Source organism: Balaenoptera ricei, chromosome 20, assembly GCF_028023285.1.
Source record: "Balaenoptera ricei isolate mBalRic1 chromosome 20, mBalRic1.hap2, whole genome shotgun sequence".
Taxonomy (NCBI): Eukaryota; Metazoa; Chordata; class Mammalia; order Artiodactyla; family Balaenopteridae; genus Balaenoptera; species Balaenoptera ricei.
Window position 1 is genome coordinate 50289284 of NC_082658.1, and position 19623 is coordinate 50308906.

At 53.7% G+C, this 19623-nt stretch overlaps 1 protein-coding gene across 8 annotated transcripts in view; it reads left to right on the plus strand.

Moving 5' to 3' along the window:
• RPH3AL (rabphilin 3A like (without C2 domains)) overlaps positions 1-17687 on the plus strand; it is a 123036-nt gene extending 105349 nt beyond the window's left edge. For all 8 annotated transcript variants that reach the window (XM_059908685.1, XM_059908687.1, XM_059908684.1 and 5 more), the window contains 3 exons: positions 12993-13106; positions 14571-14716; positions 16547-17687. In XM_059908685.1, the coding sequence (XP_059764668.1) occupies positions 12993-13106; positions 14571-14716; positions 16547-16615 (329 nt within the window). In that variant the 3' untranslated portion in view covers positions 16616-17687. The remainder of the gene's footprint in view (positions 1-12992; positions 13107-14570; positions 14717-16546) is intronic.
• The last annotated feature ends 1936 nt before the right edge of the window (positions 17688-19623 follow it).

The window sequence follows — 19623 nt, forward strand, 5'->3', positions numbered from 1 at the left end:
CCCCACTGAGGCCCCGGGCGCAATCCCTCCCCAGGACCCTCCGCAGGAACCCTCCCTCCTCCCACCCTCCATCATCCCCCTGAGCAGAGCACAGGCTTCCTGGATGGAACTGAACAGAATGACACACTGGTCACTTCAAGGTCTGTTCTGGAAAAGTACTTCGAGGTTTTGGATTTTTTCCAGCTGGGTAGGTTTAAGAAAAATCAGAGTTTTGTTACCACTTTATTGGTTCACTAGGTTTTAAACAAAAATTTTTTTTAAAATCCTGAGCTGTGGTTCTGTTTGCAGTCCAGTGAAAGCAAGCTTCGGGGTTGTTTGGGTTGAGTGGTCTGGCTCGGCTCAGCTGCAAATGTTTTCCTGGGGCCGCCCTTCCTGAATGACCCCTCAGCCAGCCTTCCCGCCCCGACGCTGCCGGCTCCTGTCCCCCTGGAGAAGCCGAGTCATTGGTACTGCATTGGCCTCAGCCAGCGCTCCTTGACTCACAGCCATTATCTCATCTGATGCTCAGAACAGCCTATGGGGCAGCTGAGGACGTGAAATTGACTCTAAGTGATGGATGAGGAGGGGGATGTCTGCCCAAGGTCGCATAGGCTGCAGCTAAGAGGGCCTGGGATCCAGGCTCCTGAATCCCAGCCCACTCTCCTCCCCTCTGAGTGTAGCTCAGAGTAAAGCTATTGCCCAAATCGCCACACACACTGGCTTTCCCCTTTCGGACTTGGTTCAAGGGTTTTTGGTTGCCAGGCTGCTGAGGAAGTTCTCCCAGAAGCAGGGATGGAGAGGTAGGCTTTCAAGGCCTGTGGGGATGGGGGGATATGGCAGCATCTTCTTCTGCTTCTCAGGGAACTCTCGGATCAGCTCCATTCCCCAGCTGCTGCCCGTCCAGCAGCTGGTACTCAGCTGCAAGTCTGCATGCCCTTCAGTCTCAGCCTCTGCCCCCACTCTCAGGACCCATGTCCACACTTGGGGAGGACGTGATTGGCCCAACTCCCTCCTGCTCAGGATGCCCTTTATGCATCAAGCCTGTAACCTGTCAGACATTATAGATGGTGTGGCCCGTTACGCCCAGTTGAGGCTGCTTTCCCCAAAGGCAGAGCTGGGACAGAGCAGGGAGAAATTTGTATCTCTTGCTCAATAGCCATTGAATCACAGAATTGGGTGTTTTGTATCCTACAGGGCAGTGAGCTCCCTGTCACTGGGAGCATTCAAGCAGAGGCTGGATATTATAGTAGGGATATACTATGGCTCAGAAACTGGGGGAAGCTTACTGTGGGGCTTGTTACTGTGTATCCAGAGTTATGACCCCATGTTGTGACCAGGGCTGGGGGGATGAGGACACAGTCTATGGCCCAAGATTGAGAAAGCCGCATGGCTTTGAACCCGAGACCTGTGTCTCGTTAGCACAGAGCTGCAGCCGACTGAGCTAATAAGCAGTTTCGCGGCAGCCGTTTTTCCATCAAACGCATATGCTGTTTCCTGACTTCTTAACGCAGCATGCTATTTATACCAGTAGATCCATTCATTCTTAATGAGCCACGGTTGTGGATTGTAAAATGTTTTATTTTCAGACAGGATTGCTCACTGCCCACAGCCAGTTGTTGCTATGCCGCCTTCCTTCTTTCTCTGTTCCTGAGAAATGAGCGTTTTGGAAGCTCCTCGGGGCGCTCAGCTGCCCTCTCCCCCACTCCCTACTCAACCCCAGTGTTTCCCCAGCAGACTCAGGACTTGCCGTTTCTATCACATCAGCCTGGACGTGGTACATGAACTCCCTGCAGCCTTCAGAGCAGCTGGGAGTGTGTGTTGTAGGGGGCAGGCATGGGCGGGGGGTGGGGGCAGGCTGGCCAAGGCTTGGAGAAGGAGGCAGAGGAGAGCAGGAGGGCTTCATCGTTTGGAGGTGGGATGCCATCTGTCCTGGGTGGGTTGGACATTTGCCAGTGTTATAGGTCGCAAACTGATGGAACAGTGACTCGATCCGACTCACTGCTTTAAATTCATTGACAACTTTTTTAAAGGTAGAGAATGTTCATTAAAAAGAATATGGAGTTCTGGCTTCTTTTTTGAAAATCAGAAGGTCTGGTAATACCGCCCCTCCCTGGAAAAATTGGACAGGCTAAGTGGCAGCTTCCCTCTTCACCCAGGCCTTGCAGTCTCTGGTTTGCTGCAGTCCCCACCCCTCCCTATTGTCTCTCACGCTCTTTGATCATCACCCTTGCTGGGTTATTAAGGAGAAAGTGAAATAGTTCTTGTTTCCACATCCCAGTGAAAGAGAGAGAATAGAAGTTAGACCAGCAGGGACACCTGTTGCAAAAACAGTGGGCGCACGTCTCTGTGGAAGTGAAGGCTTCTCATATCCAGCCCGCCTCACTCACTGACCCTTCACCTGACCAGTGGGAGGCAGGAGCCTGACCATGGCACATCTGGGGGTCCTTCCTCCTACCCTGACCCCACAAATCCTGCCCACGGTGGTTCTGCGCCTTCTGTGGAGGTGACCCACCACTGTCGCCCCCAGGGCCTCGCCAAAAGGGCTTAAGAGGTCAGGCCTTGCAGAGCTCCTGTGTTTTAATAGGGGATCCCTGGGCAGGAAAACTTTAGTTTTTTAAAGTCCTTCTTCCTCTCTGGGCCTTGGTTTCCCCATGAGGAGGATGGGGATGACGGCGACTGGGACAGAGAGTCCGTTCTCTTCCAGCTCTCATATCTCATGGTTCCAAATCCAAGGGGATGAGACTTTATGGAGGAATTTCTGGCAGGTGGTAAAGCAGCTCCCAGACTGTACATTGAGGCTGCGTCTACCGGAAAGACCAGCCCCATTTCAGCAGTGGCCCCGTCTCACACACACACACACACGCGCACACACACTCACACGCACACGTGCGCACACACACACACACACAATCCTGGTATGTGCTGCCAGTGGAATCCCATCCCCCCATCCCCCCTCCCCCCCACACCCCATGCCCTGTGTTTGTGGAAGACGGTCACTAAGTGCTTATGAACTTCCTGAATCTTCCTTTCACGGTCCTGTCCCCAGGATTGTCTCTAATGCTTCATTATCACCTTCCCTGTCTCAGTTCGTCTTACACCCTGCATGGGTTCTAGAGTCCTGGGCAGCTGGAAGTACCTGGGCTTTTTTAATGTATAAATATAATAGAAACCACCAAATACACACAGACAGGTGTGAGCCAGAAAGGACTGCTCAGAGAGGAGGGACGAGCGGCTGCTTTTGAACCACCTGAGGAGGGTGCTGTGTGCCCAGCCCGGCACCCTGAAAGCCATTGACCCCGGTCTTCACGGTGTAGGTCGGCTGTTTGGGTCCAAAAAATAAATAAACAAAAACACGTCCTAGCTGGGCAGTCCTGTCTGTGGCTCCCACTAGCCGTTTAGGGATGGGACGCCATCCATCCCGCCGGGGGCAGGAGAGGGGGTGGGTGGTGCTGAGTTGCCCGAGCCCACCGTGAGCCCCGCTCGGGCAAACACTGACAGTCAGTCTTCTGTGCGGCCACCGTTCCTCCAGGCTCAGCTGAGGGCCTGGGTGCCACTTGCCTGTTGGTCTGTGCAGGTGAAAGAGGCAGGTCTCAGGCTTCAGCCGCCGTGGACCGCAGCCCGTGCCAGGCTCTGTGCATTTGTGTAATCCCCTGACACCTGTGCTGGGGGTACTACTGTCGTCCCATTTTATAGAAGAGGAAACTAAGGCAGATAATTTACATTGTAATCTCGGCGTGGGCAGAACGAGAAATCCCCATGGTGTTTGGGAAACTTTGCCCTTTTCCCAAGTCTCAGGGAAACAGAGGCCTGGCCATGTCTTGCGTGGCTGTGTTTTGAAAGAGGAGCCCATGCGTTACTAATTTGTCTTGACCTTCGGAGCCCTTGGTGAAGCCAAACGCTAGCTCGATGCTGGCATGTGTGAATGGAGGGGCCACCCCCAGAATAGAAGCCCTGAGCTTCCAGGAGCCACCGTTGTCCCCACTGCTGCGCCCCACCCCTGCCCCCTGCAGCCCTCTTGCCTGTCCTAGGCATCTTCGCTGGCCTGGGGGTTGATTTTCCAAGAGCAGGAGGCCCTCATTAGCCACACCACAGAGGTCAGGGGCATGGCTATCGCTTCTAATTTGTCCCAACCCGATGACAGCCTCAGCTGCAAGGTGAGGTCTTGGGACTCCTTGCCCCCGCCAACCCTGCAATCCCCATCTGAGCTGAACTGGGGAAACAGGCCCCACCCCCAGGCAGCCCGGCTTCAGCTGAGCAGATGACCGCAGAACTCTGGCCAAGTGCAATACAGCACACCCCTCTCCGGCCGCTCACCTGCCTCGCCGTGTGGACCTACAGCTTAATTCCGCCCACTCTAGATTTCTCGGCCTTTGGGGACCTGGTGAAGTGAATAAATCTGGGCCTGCCTGCCCTGTCTGACTCCAGGAAAGCCCTGGGAGATAACAGTGCTGATTCCACTCGGCTCAGCAGTCCTCTCCCCGGGCCTCTTGTCTATCACGGGGTGGAGGCCGGCCCCACGGATGGGGCCAGGATGATTTCCGCTCGCTGGTCCAGGAGTGGCGGCAGAGGCTGGGAGAAGCTGTCTGTCCGGTGATCTCCATACAGGAAGGAGGGGCTGGGCCGCCGCTGCCTCAGTGGCTCCTGGGGTCCACATGGAGTCCGGGCAAAGCTGGCAGCCCAGCCCCCCACCTAGGCTCTGAGATCAGATGCCATGGGCCTGAGCAGGGACTGAGATTCCAGCCCCGGTGAGGGAACCTGAGGGATACACCCTGAGGCCAGACTGAGGGGACGTGATAGACAGAAACAGAGACGGAGACCCAGAGACAGACGGACAGACATGTGCAGAGACTGGAGAGTGAGAGAAACCGACCAAAAGAGAAATAAGGATCAAGAGACAAACCCAAGAAAACTCAAAACACACAGGGACACAAAGACACACAAGGGAGGGAAAGAAAGACAAGAGAAGCAAAGGCAGAGAGAGAGCTTTTTTTTAAACCATCAACAAGAGAGGCACAAAGAGATGAAGTCAAAGACAAAGACCCAGAGACACACAGAGACCTAAAGAAGGACAGAGAGAGAGCACTGACGTCATGGAGCGGATGAAGATGCGTTTTGCATCCCAGCAAAGGAACCGTCAGGAGGTATGCGCCCACTTTGCTTCATCTCTGCCACAAATCAGAAGCAATAACCTGCCAGAGAGAAATAGTGCAGAGCACATCCAAGCCAGACCAGCCCCTCGTCCCCTAGGTGCCTGAGTCTGGAGCCTTCCATTTGAGCCTATCCTGGCCCTGGAGAAGCCCACCACCTGGCCTTTGCCTTTCCTGTTCTCTGTCAGGGATGCCTGGCACACCCCAGTCCCAGCATTTCTATCTGCCAAAATCATGCCCATCTTTAAATTCCACCTCTTCCAGGAAGTCCTTCCTGACTTCTTTCCCTGAACACTCTCCACCTCCCCTACAGAGTATCATGTTCTCTCTGGAAGGAGCTGTTCTTATCTTCCATCCGTCCATCTCCCATTCTACCTGGAGCTCCTCCAGCCAGGGCAGGGCCACAGGATTTCAATGCTGGCTACCCCATTGCTATTGATCTGAGGATTCATCTTCATTATCTGGTGCCTCCTGTCTGTCTGTAAGCCCCAAGGAGGGAGTTAACTAAAATCAATGGCAAATGAATAAGCAAGCACAGGAAATCCTCCACTCCCCAACTCTCAATTCCTGGACTGGTCTGTGCTGTCCCTGCTGAGGTCCCAGGTGGCAGCCTGGAAGGGGAACCAAGGAAGGAGAGCTCCCGGGTCCCACTCCCTCACCCCTCCTTCTGTGGTGGTCCTGTGACTATCCCCACCTCAGAGGTGAGGAAATGAGGCCCAGGGTGATCAGGCCGCTGGACAGGGAGGGTCACCCGGATCTCCTGACTCCGAGTCCAGGAGGGAGGGAGGGAGGCGGGCTCTGAGCCTCTCTGGCTCCACCCAGCCCATCCCTATGAGGACAGGCCCCCTGACCTTGGGACTACATTTCTTATTGTCCAGACCCTGACTCTCTGGGACCCTGGAGGGAGTTTCCAAAACAAAGGAAGAGCCCGTCCTTGTCCTCGGGCCTGGGGTTTGGAAGAAGAGAAGGTTTTGCATGAACAGTGCATTCCTCTCCCCAGATCCCACTCATCCCGTGTCCATGGCAACCGGCCTCCGACAGCCCCTCCCCCCATTAGTCTGTGCCTAGCTCAGGCTGAGGCCACCATCGCCTGGCTCGCTCGTCCCACTTGAGTGTCCTTCTGGGAGAGGCTGCAAGGAGGCGCCTGCTTGGTGGAAAGCCCAGCCTGAGCTGGCTCGCCACCACCTTGCTGACCACCATCAGTCCTGCTGTCTCTGCACAGTGCCGCGTTCTCTCCTGGGGAGGCTCTTTCAGAAAGCAGTCAACACGTATTTGCTGAGTGCCTGCTTGGCCCAAGGCCCAGTGATGGGGGCTGAGGGAAGGATCCAGACGCCAATTAAGATGTGACCCTGCCCTGAAGGGGTTCCTGGTACAGTTGGGGAAGTCGAGGCAGGTGTTTGTAGGAAAAGAAATGCAATGCCAGGGGTTGTCTGAGAGGGGCCAGAAGAGCTGCCCCAGCAGTTGTGGGGAGAGTGAAGGAGGGCCTGTCTTCCATCCTTGGGCTGGAGAAATTTTCCAACAGAGGCACGGTTTGGATGGGTTCCTGGAGGATGAATTGGAATCTAATTTTCAAAAATATGTATAGGCTCGTATAGCTTTTTAGACTTGCAATGTTTTTTGTCCTACTTGAGCTCTTGATCCTATTTTATTGGTAGTTGTTATTGTCTCCATTTTACAGATGAGAAGATTGAGGTTCAGGGAGATGAAGGTATTTGCCCAGGAGTGTCCAAAGCAGAGCTAGAATTCAACCCTAGATGTTGGGAGTGAACTAGACGTTTTTCTCACACACATTGCAGCCCCTGCCTCTGGTGGGAAAAGGCATGTTGAGGAGACAGAGGATGAACTGACCTGCCTGCAGGGGACCAGAGCCCTTGGGGTGAGGCCAGACCCATGGGGTGCCCTGCATCCTGGGTGAGGAGGAAAGAGCAGAGATTCCAACAATAGATAGGCCTGGGTTCAAATCCCAGCTCGGCCTCCAAACAGCCTCTGAAGGCACCTAGTGCCTCCAGTGTCTTATGAAACACAACTTGGAAATCTAAGCTCCCCTGGAAAAGGTGAGTCCACCCCTGTGAGGTTGGCCCGGGCCCCGAACATGGTGAGTGCAGAGGCCAGCTCTGTGCCAGATGGTGTGGGCCATGAGTTCAGGATGCCCCCCCCATCAAATAAAATAGCTCCCATTTATCAGGCACCTACCATGTGCCAGACACTGCCTGTGTTATCTCTATTAATACTCACAACAACCCAGGAAAGGATCCAACATTGCCCCATTTCATAGGTGGGCCTGCTGAGCACAGAGAGGTGAAGAAACCGACCCAAAGTCCCACAGCTGGGAAGTGGCAGAGCCAGGACACTGTGTGACTCAGAGCCTCTTCACCACCCCCGCACCTCGCTCCTGCTGCCACCAAACAGAGCCCAGACTTGGGAGGCATCTTGGTGGGATTTCAGGCTGCAAGCCCGGCCCTACTCCCAGGTGGGGCAGCCCTCACCTGTTGGGGACAGCTCTGTGACTCTTCTCTGCAGCCGTGCCAGCCTGGAGGGCTGGGTAAGGCTAACTGGGGACGTCTCTGCATTCCCCAGGGCCTTCTCTTTCCTTTACATTAAAAAAAATTTTTTTTTTGCTTTTAGTATGCAAAATTTTCCACCATCTGCTTTGCCTTTGGCAGAATGTTTGCTGAAAATATCTCTCTTCCTCTCTAATTCCCGTAATTTCTTGGGGCTTTGGGAGCCTCCAAGCAGAGCAGCAGATGCTTATAAGGGCCTCCCAAGCTTACAGGCTGCTGGCTGTCCTTGTGCCAGGCAGGCAGATGTTGTGTGGCCCAAAAGTCACATCTCCCCGCCTCTCAACCAGAGTGGGGCACTGGGGTCTCTCCACTGATGGAACAAACCTGACCTGAAGTTAAATCCTAGGATTCAGACCCGGAGTGGCTGTCTAGGTTGGCCTCCTTTTGTGTGTGATGAAGCCCTGAGAGGTGTCCCCAGGGTCACAAAGAGAGATGGTGGCAGAGCAGAGGCAGGAAGCAGGTCCCCCAAATCCCAGTGCAGTGCTGTGAGGTCAAGTGGCCAGCATCCTGCCTGTCCCCTGGACCGTCCCAGGCAAGGTATCTCCACAAGCCGGCAGCTGCCACACATGTTCTCTGAGGCAGTCAGGAAAGACTTTCCAAAAGGGAAGACTTCCCCCCACCTTCATGTACCAAAACTCTGAGTTTCCATGGTGACAGTCAAATTGCAAATCCATCTAAGAGTGAGCCGGGGGGCGGGGGAAAGCTGGCCTCTCCCCAGAGAAGCAGGCATGGCTGGTGCTGGGGCTGTCCGCTTCTGAGGATGAGAGCTGGGCAGAGTGGGGCAGCCCTGCTGCGGCATGATGGGAAAATCTCAGGGACGCCAGGTCCCCAAGCAAGTGGTCCGGGGGCTCAAGCCACTGCAGAGGGGGAGGCCCCCCTCCTCCCTGCCTCCTGGCAGAGCCCGGGTGAATCCACTTAGTGACACCTCCTTCTTGAGGAAGCTATCGGGACAGTCTTCTCCCTGGTGTTTTCCCATTTCCAATCTGAAAATCAGGCGTGGGCAGAATACAAGCGCTCGTCACTGACCGAGCCATCCTGGACTCAGCCTTTGGGGAATTAGAGGAAAAAAATCAGCCTTCAGACACACAGAGTGTTTTGTTGAGGATGGAAGAACAAGAACCAAAAGATTTATCAGCCCAAAAGCTTTGTTAATAGACCTGGAAGATTTACGATTGCAGCTGCTGTGCAGAGAAAAAGGTGGCAGCGGCAATCGAATGGCAAATTAGCCAAGGTTCGGGTTTTACAGCAACATTTGGAGAGGGAGGAAGAAGAAAAAGTTCTTCCCTTGCTGCCGGAGGAGTATTTGGATAAACAGCGTTTGCATTGGGCTGTGTCCAGGGATGTTCTCTGCAGTGTCTCCTTGGTGCGTTTCTTTCCCACTGACATAAGTGCCGAGGCCAGGTGTTGACACTGCCGACTTCCTTGGGTTTATTCCTTTCGAGTGGGGTTTATTAGAGTGGACTAGAAATGGGATTGAGTCTGCACCACAGAGACCTCTAAGCTGAGGCTTGGCCCCCTGCTTGAAATCGCAGACACAGTGAGCAAGGATGCTTGAGCCGAGGGAGACGTATCCAAAAGGGATGAGTCGTTGGCTGGCTGCTTCTCTGCTCTGTGATGTCTTTGTGAGCTCAGTTGTCATCTGGGGCTGTTCCCCCACTTCCATGGCTGTGGCCCTTGTCTATAAAAGGAGACAAAAAACAAGACAACTGACTGTCACTTGGGGAGGTTTATTTTTTCTAAACCTTGCACAGCATAGGCACCAAGTGGGAAATAGGCAATATGGCCCCCGAACCCCACCTCCAGGGTTGGTGCTTGGACAACACATACCCCTCCCAACAAAAAATGCTCTTGCAACATAGCATAGCAGTCTTCTTGCAGCTTAAGCCCACTCTTAGCTCAGCACTGTGACCATGTACCACAGATGACAGAACAGGGAGCAGAGCGAAGAAATGCGGTGAATGAGTGGCCACCATAACCCAAGTCCTGGGATGTCCTTTCCCATCGTCCCATCGTCTCCTTTCAAGCTCTTGGTATGTTGTGCCCTGTGGCATCTGCTCATTAGCACCAAAGAATCCAGACATTATTTCCATACCATGGAGCCCCATGTCATGTCCCCTACCCGCCACTGCCTCAGCCTCATATTCTCCACCCTGCCCCAGAATTTTGAAAGTCCTGCATATCAAACATGGGGGAGACGGAACATTCCAAGTCAGGAAAAAGGAATAAATTACCCGTAAGCATCTCTGCCAAAGAGACGGGGAAACCAATGTGGAGAATAGTAACCGTGTTCCCCTCAGGGATTTCCCACTGCTTAACAGGCTGCTGGACACCCCTCCTCCTGCTGCGGGAGGGGGCAGAATCCTCCCAAGTTCCTTTGCATCTGCCCCAAGGGAGACGTGGGGAGCTGCTTGCTACCTCCTGCCACCTCCCACTCCCTTTGTCTGGGGACCCACAGAGTTGGCATTTAGTCAGTCAGTGAATGAGCCAAAAATACGTAAATGCTTATAAAACTGATGCCCATAAAATCGGGTCTCGGTGGATTCATAATCAAAGAAACCCAGTCTGGGACCTGAAAAGCAATTGCAAAATAAGTCAGGCCTTTACTTGCGTTTCTCAAATATTGTAAAGGGGGCATGTGGACCACAACCCCTCCCATCCCCATCTCTTTTTGATTCTACATCACAAAAGCCCAGAAAGCCAAAGCCTTCCTTGAGGGCAAGAAGGGAAAGAAACAGCAGAAGAGGCAAAATCCTTGAGCAGACAGAGGAAGGCAAAGCTGGAAACAATCCTGTTCGCATCGTTCTCGTCCCACCCCCACGGATCAGGCTCTGCAGGAGAAGCACGCCAGCCTTAATTGTGGTGCAATTTGGCCCCTGCCCTCCAGGAGCCTCTCAGTCTGCTGGGGGAAACACACACAGAACACTTAAAGCGGGAAGTAGTTGCTGCAGGTGTAGCAGAACACACAAGGCGTTCAGCCAGACAGGTGGGAGCCATAGGGAAGGCTTCCTGGAGGAGGTGGTACCCGAACTAAGCCAGAAGAAGAGGGGTGGGCAGGGCATTCTGGGTAGAGGGAAGCCAGTCCCTGCAGGAGGTGCTGACCAGCAGTTTGGCAGGAGCTCCAGGCCGCGTGGGGCCAGAGGAGCCCCAGATAGGAGAGCCAGTTGTGCGGGATGATGCTGAAGAAGTAGTGGAGGGCAGGAGTTCAGGCTTGATCCTGTAGGTCCCGGGGAGCCTGTAAAGAAGGGTGAGCCGGGATCTGTGTGTTAGCGGAGCCTGTGCAGAAGGAGGTGCCTGTGGATGGGGCCCAGCTGGGAGGTGTCACAGCAATCCAGGCTGGAGACGATGAGGCCTTGAGTGAAGCAAGGGCAGCGACCAGGGTGAGGAGGCCACTGATTGAAGAACCGCTTAGGTGAAACTGGCAAGATGTGGGGATGAGGGAGGGAGAAGAACCAATTAGTCATTAAAGCTTTCGAAGCACAGGGTCAAGGATCTCTTAGGCTGAAGTGGTCAGCCAGCTCCAGACCCTCTGGTTGCTTGGTTCTATGACTTGTGACTTCCTTAGCTGAAAGGTGACACAGGCTGAAGGCATGAAGACTTTCCAGAAGTCTCTAGATCCAGGTGGAAGCTACATGGCATAGGTCCTGCCATTTCCCTTCCTGTAACCACTGTGGGCTTCCCTAACTGACCAGACACTCTCCCTGCTGGGCCTTAATGCAATTTCAGGATTCTCCTCTGCACGCTGCTCCAGAGGGACCTCAAGCATCAGATGAAACCTATTAGCCGCCCTTGATATAGATTGATTTTGTTTCCAGTATCATCTCCCACCAAACATGTGCCTATGGCTCAGGTTTGTTCTACAGATCAAGTAAGATAATGCCTCCCAGGTGCCTAGCACAGTGCCTGGCAGAAAGCACTCAACTCCCTCCGTAACCAGCATATTGCGTTCCTGGGGAAGACACGCTGACCCTTACCCCACCCGCTGAGTTAGTCACCTCTGCAAGCTGGTTACCTGTGATCCCAAACCTTTCTGTGTGGTTATACTTGCTATTATAATTACATCATTTAATTACATGTTATATAAATTGATGAAATAAGTCAGAAAAGACACAGAGTCGTTTCATTAAAACCAAAACTTTGGAAAGAGTTGGTAGAAGTCACTTGCTTAAAAAAGCTATTGAATTAGGTGTAGGCAGCACAACTGTAAAAAAAAAAAAAATAGAAAGAAAGAAATGGAAAAAGAGGATTCTTGCTTGCCCATGTCTTCAAGATCTGCTCCAATTTAAAGAAACTGAACCTGAGAATCACAATGCAATATGGATGCAGTTTAAACACGAAAGACCATGTGGGTCGATCTCAAAGAAGCACCCAAGCCCTCCATCAAAAGATTGGCGAATGAATGTACATTTCTACGCTTAAAATTAAAAGAGTGTTTAGTGTGTGAATAGATCCCGTATTATGACTCCCACTGTTGATTAACCAGCCAAATATGGTTGCATTTAGTCCAGAAAAGAGGGTTTCCGCCACAGCAGGTGCTCACTGTGGGAGCTCCCCCTCCCCTTCCCTCTCCTGGGGTTCCAGCCCCACCAGCCTTGCTCCTTCTGCATTCACAAGACCCCACTGGGAGTTGCTGGATGAGCTGGGATGAGAGCCCAGGCCTGCTGGCTCCCAGTTCAGTTCTTCTGGTGGAATCAGAGTGGTTACAAACACAGGCTGTGGACCCAGCCCGCCAGAGTAAGAATCCCACTGTGGGCAAGGGCCTCGGTTTCCTTGCCTGTGAAATGGGGACAATGCTATTTCCTATCTTGCAGGGTTGTTCTGAAGCTTCCTTGAGTTAGCGTGTGTCAGGGGCCTGGAGCCCTCCATCAGGGTCAGCGAGGACTGGAATTATTCCTGCAGAGCATGGCCGGGCACCTTTAAACGTTGCCAGGTGCAGTTGGGCCTGCACCGAAGTGGGTAATCAGCTCCTGCCAGCAAGAGGCTTCTGATTCAGCCACAGGGAGGGGGTGATGGGTGGAGAGGGCTGCCTGAGGACTGAGCCCTCCCTGCCGGTGCTGGTCATACTGGGCACCGTCCCCCCGAGTCCCAGCCTCCTTGCACCGGGACTCACCTCTTTGACTGACAGAAAGGAGTACCCTGCCATCCCTATCCCTGGACCACTGTCCCCGTGCCCCAAACACCAGGGCCGGCGGAGGTCCTATGCCACTTTGTCCTGGAAGGAAGAGGCCTGCCCTGGTCCCCTCTGTCTGACACGCCTGCCGGTGGTGGCCAGTGGAGGTGACCTCCTGTGCTGGTGTCTCTTTTCCAGTGGTTTCCAGCGACAGTGACAGCGACTCAGATCTCAGCTCCTCCAGCCTGGAGGACAGACTCCCACCCACTGGGGTCAGGGACCAGAAAGGCGACAAACCCTGGGGGGAATCGGGTAAGTGTGGGAAGCTGCACTGTTTGTTCCCCAAGCCCCCGGGACAGTGGCTTTGCTGCTTCTTCAGGCTACCGATCCCTAGTGGCTCCCCAGTGGGTGGGTCTGTGGAGTTGTTCTAGATCCGGGAGGCAAAATGGGCCTTCAGCTGGGAGGGCTAGGAGCTAAAGTGTTGGCACCACTCAAGAACAGATGGAAAGGGGAGTTCCCGGCCGGCCTATGGTTAGGATTCCGGCTTTCACTGCCATGGCCCGGGTTCAATCCCTGGTCAGGGAACTGATCCCACAAGCTGTGTAGAGCAGCCAAAAAAAAAAAAAAAAACATATGGAAGGGAGGCTCAGGTATATATGCAGAGAAGGCCTGGGGGCACATTTTCCATTGCTTTCCTTTAGACACAGGAAGGACCTTCCCAGGAAAAGGACCAGCTTCATTCAGAGTTCCTCCAAAGGTTAGAACTAGGATACTTGCATGACATTTCAGGCTGAATTTAATACCTAAGAAGAAAGCTTTTCAATAACTGCCTCAAACTGGAAGGAAATGGAAGGCTGGGTGATCTTCTGCCAGAACTGAGATGGAAGGAATTCCTGCCGGGGGTGGCAGTCTGGACTAGGTCAGAGATGCCAATGCCTGGCACTCCTGTGCCCATGGCAGACATTACTAGTTGATCATGGTACTCTCTCCCACAGAGCCTGACATGGCTTCGGAAGCCTCCTCATTGCAGTTTTCCCAGGGATCAGTATCAGTAGGCGGGGATGATGCATGAGGTGAAAACTGTCCCCGGACTAGATGGTCTCTTAGGCGCCTTCAAGCTGCAGATTCTCTCTTAGAAAAGTGTGGAGGACACTTACCTGCCAGCCTTGGTTGCTAGGGCAGGTCTTACGCTCCTCACCTCCCACTACCGCAGCTCTTGTCCCCTCTCTTCACACGGGCTCTCAGCTGCGACCAAGCGGGTCAGGAGATGGAAAGAAGGAGTGCAGTCTGCAGGCCCCACGTCTGCTCTCTGGGCCGGGCAGGGGCTAACAACCGTATCCGAGTGAGGATTCTCTAGTTTGCAGAGGCAGCAGTGAACGTCCCTCTTGTTGGGTTAACAGAAATTTACATGCTTCCCCACGACACCCTCCTTCTCCGAGGGCAGGACAGACTCGACCTCACTGCCAGTTTTCATGTGGGTAACTACTTGTTCCTTAGTGAAATGACCTGAGGGCCCATTCGATTGCCTTTGTAGGTTGTGGGCCAGTTGGCAGTGGCCAGAGGGTGGGGTCCCGCTAGAACATGGCAGCCACGTGGATGGGGAAGAGGGGGTGGCGGTTCCCAGGGGAAGGGGCTCTGGCAGACGGTCCCATAGATACAGGTCACAATTCCAAATGAGGAGACTTTAGATCAGCTCCTTGTCAGGCTGAGATGGTCCCTGTCTCAGTTCAAGGCCCAAAGGACCCCGCCCTGAACCATTCATGTGGTCTCTTGCAGGTGGCAGCGTGGAGTCATCAAAGATGGGGCCTCCCCGCCCACCCAGCCACCTCTCAGGGAGCCAGAGCAGCCTGGCCATCGAGACCGGACCGGCTCTGCGGCCCCGCAGTGGGGTGCCCCACCCTGGCCGGACCCAAAAGGCCACAGTGAGTACCAAGCTCCTCCTTCCAACCTACCCACTTCCTCTCTATCTGCCCCCACCCCCCAGGGGGTGTTTTCAGTTCTCTGCGCTGGAGAGTGCTAGGGGGTGTTTTCAGTTTTCTGCATTTACGAGCCCTGTGCCAGGTGCCAGTCGAACAGAGGCAAGCCAGACCCATCCCTGCCCACAATGAACAGAGAGAGGGACCCAGGAGAACAGTGGTGACCGTCCCTATCCGTTCTCAGTAACTGTAACAATGGCTGGCTGTTTCCATCCTCTGCTTTATGAAATGTATAATCTTTCAGAGCATTTCCCTTCCTGCTTAACAGTCACAGTAACTCCGTTTTCAGAGCAGCTGCTATTCGCCAGGCAGTGCGTGCCCAGCCTGGGCCGGGTGCGGTGGGGGACAGTCCCTGACCTCCAGAAACCTACCGCATAGCTGAGGAAGGCCAATCAACTCACCCAAAACAGAGCCCAGGCCAGGGCAGGCCCAAATCCTAAGAGGGAGGACTCAGGACCCCTAGAGCTGACGGCATGGAGGCCGGCCTGCCCTTGCACTTCCAAGGTCAACTTTCGTTCTCTTGGCCAAATAGACAGGAGGCTCATTATCCCCATATGGAAGATATGGGCTTCCAGTGTGGAAGCCGAGGGCAAGAGTCCAAGCTCCCACCTGCCTCGGCCAACCTGAGGTCACCATGCACTTGGGGGGCAGGGGAGTCCTCACACTCAAGCGGGAGAAAATTGTGCAGGTGCACGATCGGCGCCTAGCCTCCTTCCAGAAAGAAGCCCCAGCTGGACTTAGGGCGTCTACAACCAGAGGATCCACGGTGCACGCTGTGCGGGTCAGCGCAGCAGCTGGTGCCCCTGCCGCGCACGGGGACGGCTGCAGGCCTGCCGGGGTGGCGAGTACCCACAGGAAACCCTGTGGGAGCGCTCCTCCCTCCCCTTTCCCCTCCCCTCCCTCCTCCTCCCTCATTTCCCCTCTTGATGGTCATGAGGGACAGAGACAGACTGTGACACTGGGTGCGCAGGTCTCAGGGAGGGAGGCGCCGTGGGCGTGCGCCCTCTCCCCCCCTACCCTCGCCTCCTGCAATCCCCCAGAGAGGGCAGTTTGGAATCAAGCAGGCCCAAGCTCCAGTCCCAGCCCTGCCACCCATACCCGTGGGAACTTGGGCAAACCATCAGGTCGAACCACATGAAATTGCATTTTTGTAGATCAAAAACAGTTAAATATTGGCCAGTCCATAAGATTCAACCTAATATTTGATCTCTCAGTGCCCAGTTCCATTATCACTGAAATGGGGACCACATTGTGTCCCTTGCAGGTTGCAGGGAGGGTAAGATCCAGGGTCCATGTGGGGTACCTACCTGAGTGGGTCTTCAGGAAATGTCCAGTAATCACGGGGCAGGCTGTGTGGCCCAGCACATAGACAGGGTTCCAGGGCTTAAGCTGTTACTTGGACAGGACTGGCCTAGACGAAGGTTGTATGTTCCCACGTCCATTGGCTCCTGCTGGCCTCCCGAGATCACCTGTGTTGACTAGCCCAGGTATCAGTGGCCACACTGAAGCACGGGGACTGGGCGACTTGCCTGCAATGACACAGCACAGCGGAGCAGGGCTGGGCCCAGCATGCAGGCGCCCCCTGCCCAGCCCTCCGCCGCCGGCCCTCCCGGGCAGCCCCCTGCTTAGTTTCAGACGGGGCAGCTGCTTCAGGCGCGGGCCGCTCCAGCAAGGAGTCAGCCTCCCCTGCATTTCATTCCCAAAGTTCACACTGTCACTGCGGTGGGGCCCTGCCTCTGCTCCTCCTACAGTGGCCTCTTTTTCTCTCCCCCAAAGGTACAAGGCACACCTGGGCGAGCCCCTGCTGCTGACGTGGGCTCCGACGGTCCCCCCTGCCTGCCCTGAGCAGAGGCGTGCTTGGTGCACGGGGCAGGCTTTCCGGTGGAAGAGCTTGAGAGAGAGAGAAAGAGCTGGAGCCAGACCCTAGCCGGCTCCTTCCTGACCAATCCCCGGGCCCTCCACCGCCAGCCCTGTCGGACGTGACCTCTGACTCAACAAACCAGTGTTTGCGGGGCCGAGTCTGCTTCCCCCCACCCAGTGCCTTTCTGCACCCCTTCTCTCCTGGGAGCCCCCCTCTCCACCGCCACCCCAGTCGCTCCCCTCAGCCGTGACCTTTATTTATTGCCCCCAGCCCCACCCCCAGTCTACCCCTATGTTCATTTTAAGTTTGCTCTCGTCTTAGTTGGATTGGAAGGGCCTTCAGACCCACCTCTGGGGCCTTCCCCTCTGCACTGCAATTTCAGAGGGTGCCAGGCAGGGCTTTCTCCATATTTGTATTCACGGAAAAAGAAATCAAAGCCTGAGCGTGACCCTTCACACCTGAGCGTGGCCCCCGGAGAGGAGCCCAGAGCAGGTGGGATGAGAGATCCAGCCACCCTTCCCCTTCCCCTGCGGCTCTGAGCGTGGATGCAGCCTCCTCCCTCCTGGCCCAGGAGCTGCTCTTGAACCTGGCTCTCTGTTAGGTTTCTTGGAAGCCCTCCTTGGCCTCCCCGAGGGCTGGTGGAGCTGGAAAGGGTTCTGGTGAACACTGTGAGTTCACTCACTGAAGAGCAAGCCGCCTTCAGCTGAGCCCCCTGCTGGGCGGGAAGCTCCCTCAGCCGTTAATTCACTCCTCTTCAGTAGGCTCAGTTTGGCAGAAAAACACCTAATTCAAAGTGTGGGCAGATGCTTCTGGAAGACCTTTCCTGGAAGAGAGAGAATGTGTGTTTCTGTGTGTATGTCGTCCACACCCTCCTTCCTGACCACCCCGTGCCTGGTCCTCGAAGGGCCTTCTTCTCCAGGCTCTCAGGCCCCCACCATTAGCTCTTTTGCCCTTGTCGCTGGCAGACAGTTAAAAAAAAAGAGTAATAAAAACACTGTTTCCCTGTGACAAGCTATGCTTCAGAATAAAAACAATAAAGATGAGAATTTGCATTGAGCCAGCGTGTTGATCAAAAGGCCACAATCGCTTGTGTTTCTGAGATGCATCAGTAGAGAAATGGATGGAAAAAAATGTGGTATGCTGGTTGCTGGAACACTTGCTAAGCCACAGTAAAAGGAATGAGCTAGATCTGCGTAGGTTAGAAGGGCTCACAAACCTAACGTTGAATGGGAAAAACAAGGCCATCTAAGTAAAAATAAAATGTACAAATAATCAAAATGAGTTTTATGAACTTATATGTACATGTGTCAAAATGCGTGTAAAATGGGCAAGGATTTGTGGTTAAACACTGTGGACTGAACACATCTGTATTTCCTCCGTCTCCCCAAACCCCACCAAAATGACATAAAGGAATGAAAATGGCATGAACTGCAAAGATAGCAGCAGGTAAGAGAGGTCTGAAAACTTTGGAAGATGGAAGAGTATAACTTGTTTAGTGCCAGCTTCCCCCATTCCCCAAAGTGTCTAAGGGAGCTGGCAGCCCTTAACAAGCCCATTTTCTCTGCAGAATCCCCCAAATGCTCAGAACATGGAGGGACCAGGTATCCCTAAGGTGGAAGTTCAAGATGCTGTGAAAATAGTATTGGTTGGAAGAAGTGGTTAGACCTGAGCCCAGATGGCACATGACTGCCCTTCTCTGATCCTGGTAGAAGACAGGTGTACAGCTGGCCAAGGTTGAACTAGAAGGATTCTGGATTGGGAACCCCAAGACCAGCCAAAGGCTGGGGTGAAGCGATGGTTAATGGGGAGACCCTCAGCCCCCTTCCTCTGCTGACAGCTGGACCTGTTCCCATCCAGCCACCCCAAGGCAGGACATTACTGAATTTCTCTCTGGGAAACTGAGCAAAGAGAAAAGACTGACAGATCCTGATATTGACAATTCCCCAGTCTCTACCCAGTCACCACCATGAGGCCCCCATTCCCAAGCCCTACCCACATGTACAGAGCTTCCTGTTAGCTTTGCTGTGTTACATAGTGGCAACAGCCAGGGGCACCAGCAGTTGACCAAAACCAACAGCCGAAGGTACAGAGACTCCAGTACACAGAAGAAAGGGGTCAGAGAACAATCCTCTGAAGATATTTGCCTATGAGACAGGAAGAGAGTGTCATTTTTTAAAAGGAAGTGTTAAAGCTCTTGAAAATTTAAAAAATATACATGATAGCAGAAATTTTAAAAGGCATTAGAAGGGATGGAAGATGTGAGAAAATCTCCCAGAAAGTAAAACACCGAAACAAAGAAGGAAAAGTCAAGACCATTGGACAACCAAAACATCAGATCCATGCAGAAGGTCTAACCTCCAACTAATAGGAATTTCAAGCCAAGAAACAGAAAAGAGAGGAGAGAAAATCGTAGAAGAAATGATACAAGAATATCTCCTAGGACTGAAGGAAAGGAGCTTCCATAGAGCGAGAACCCACCGAGTGCCAAGCACAGTGACATAAAACCACAGCCGTGCGGTGGGCCACAACCATCGTGAGCTGCCATGTGGCAATACCTGTAGATGAAGATGCACCTGGCCTGCAGGTGCAGTGAAATCACCTGAAGTCTTGCTAAAACAGATTCTCACCCACCAAGTCTGGGCCAGGGGCTGAGCATGTACGTCTGTCAAGTTCCCAGATGAGGCTGCTGGCTGGAGGACCACATACCCTGAGGAGCACAGGTCCAGAGCAGTGGTGGTCGCCACTGACAGCTCATTGGAATCACTCGGCCAGCCTTACACACACTCATGCTGGATGCACCCCCAGAGATTCTGGTTTAATCAATTTGGGGCCCAGCCTTGACTTTAGGATTTTGTAAAGCTCCCCAAATGGCTCCACGTGCTGGCAGAACCAAGAACCATTTCCCTATAGAAACTCTTCTATGTGTGTTCCAGAAGATGTGCACAGGATGTTTAGAGCAGCACCTTTTTATTAGCTAAAAACTGGGAACAAC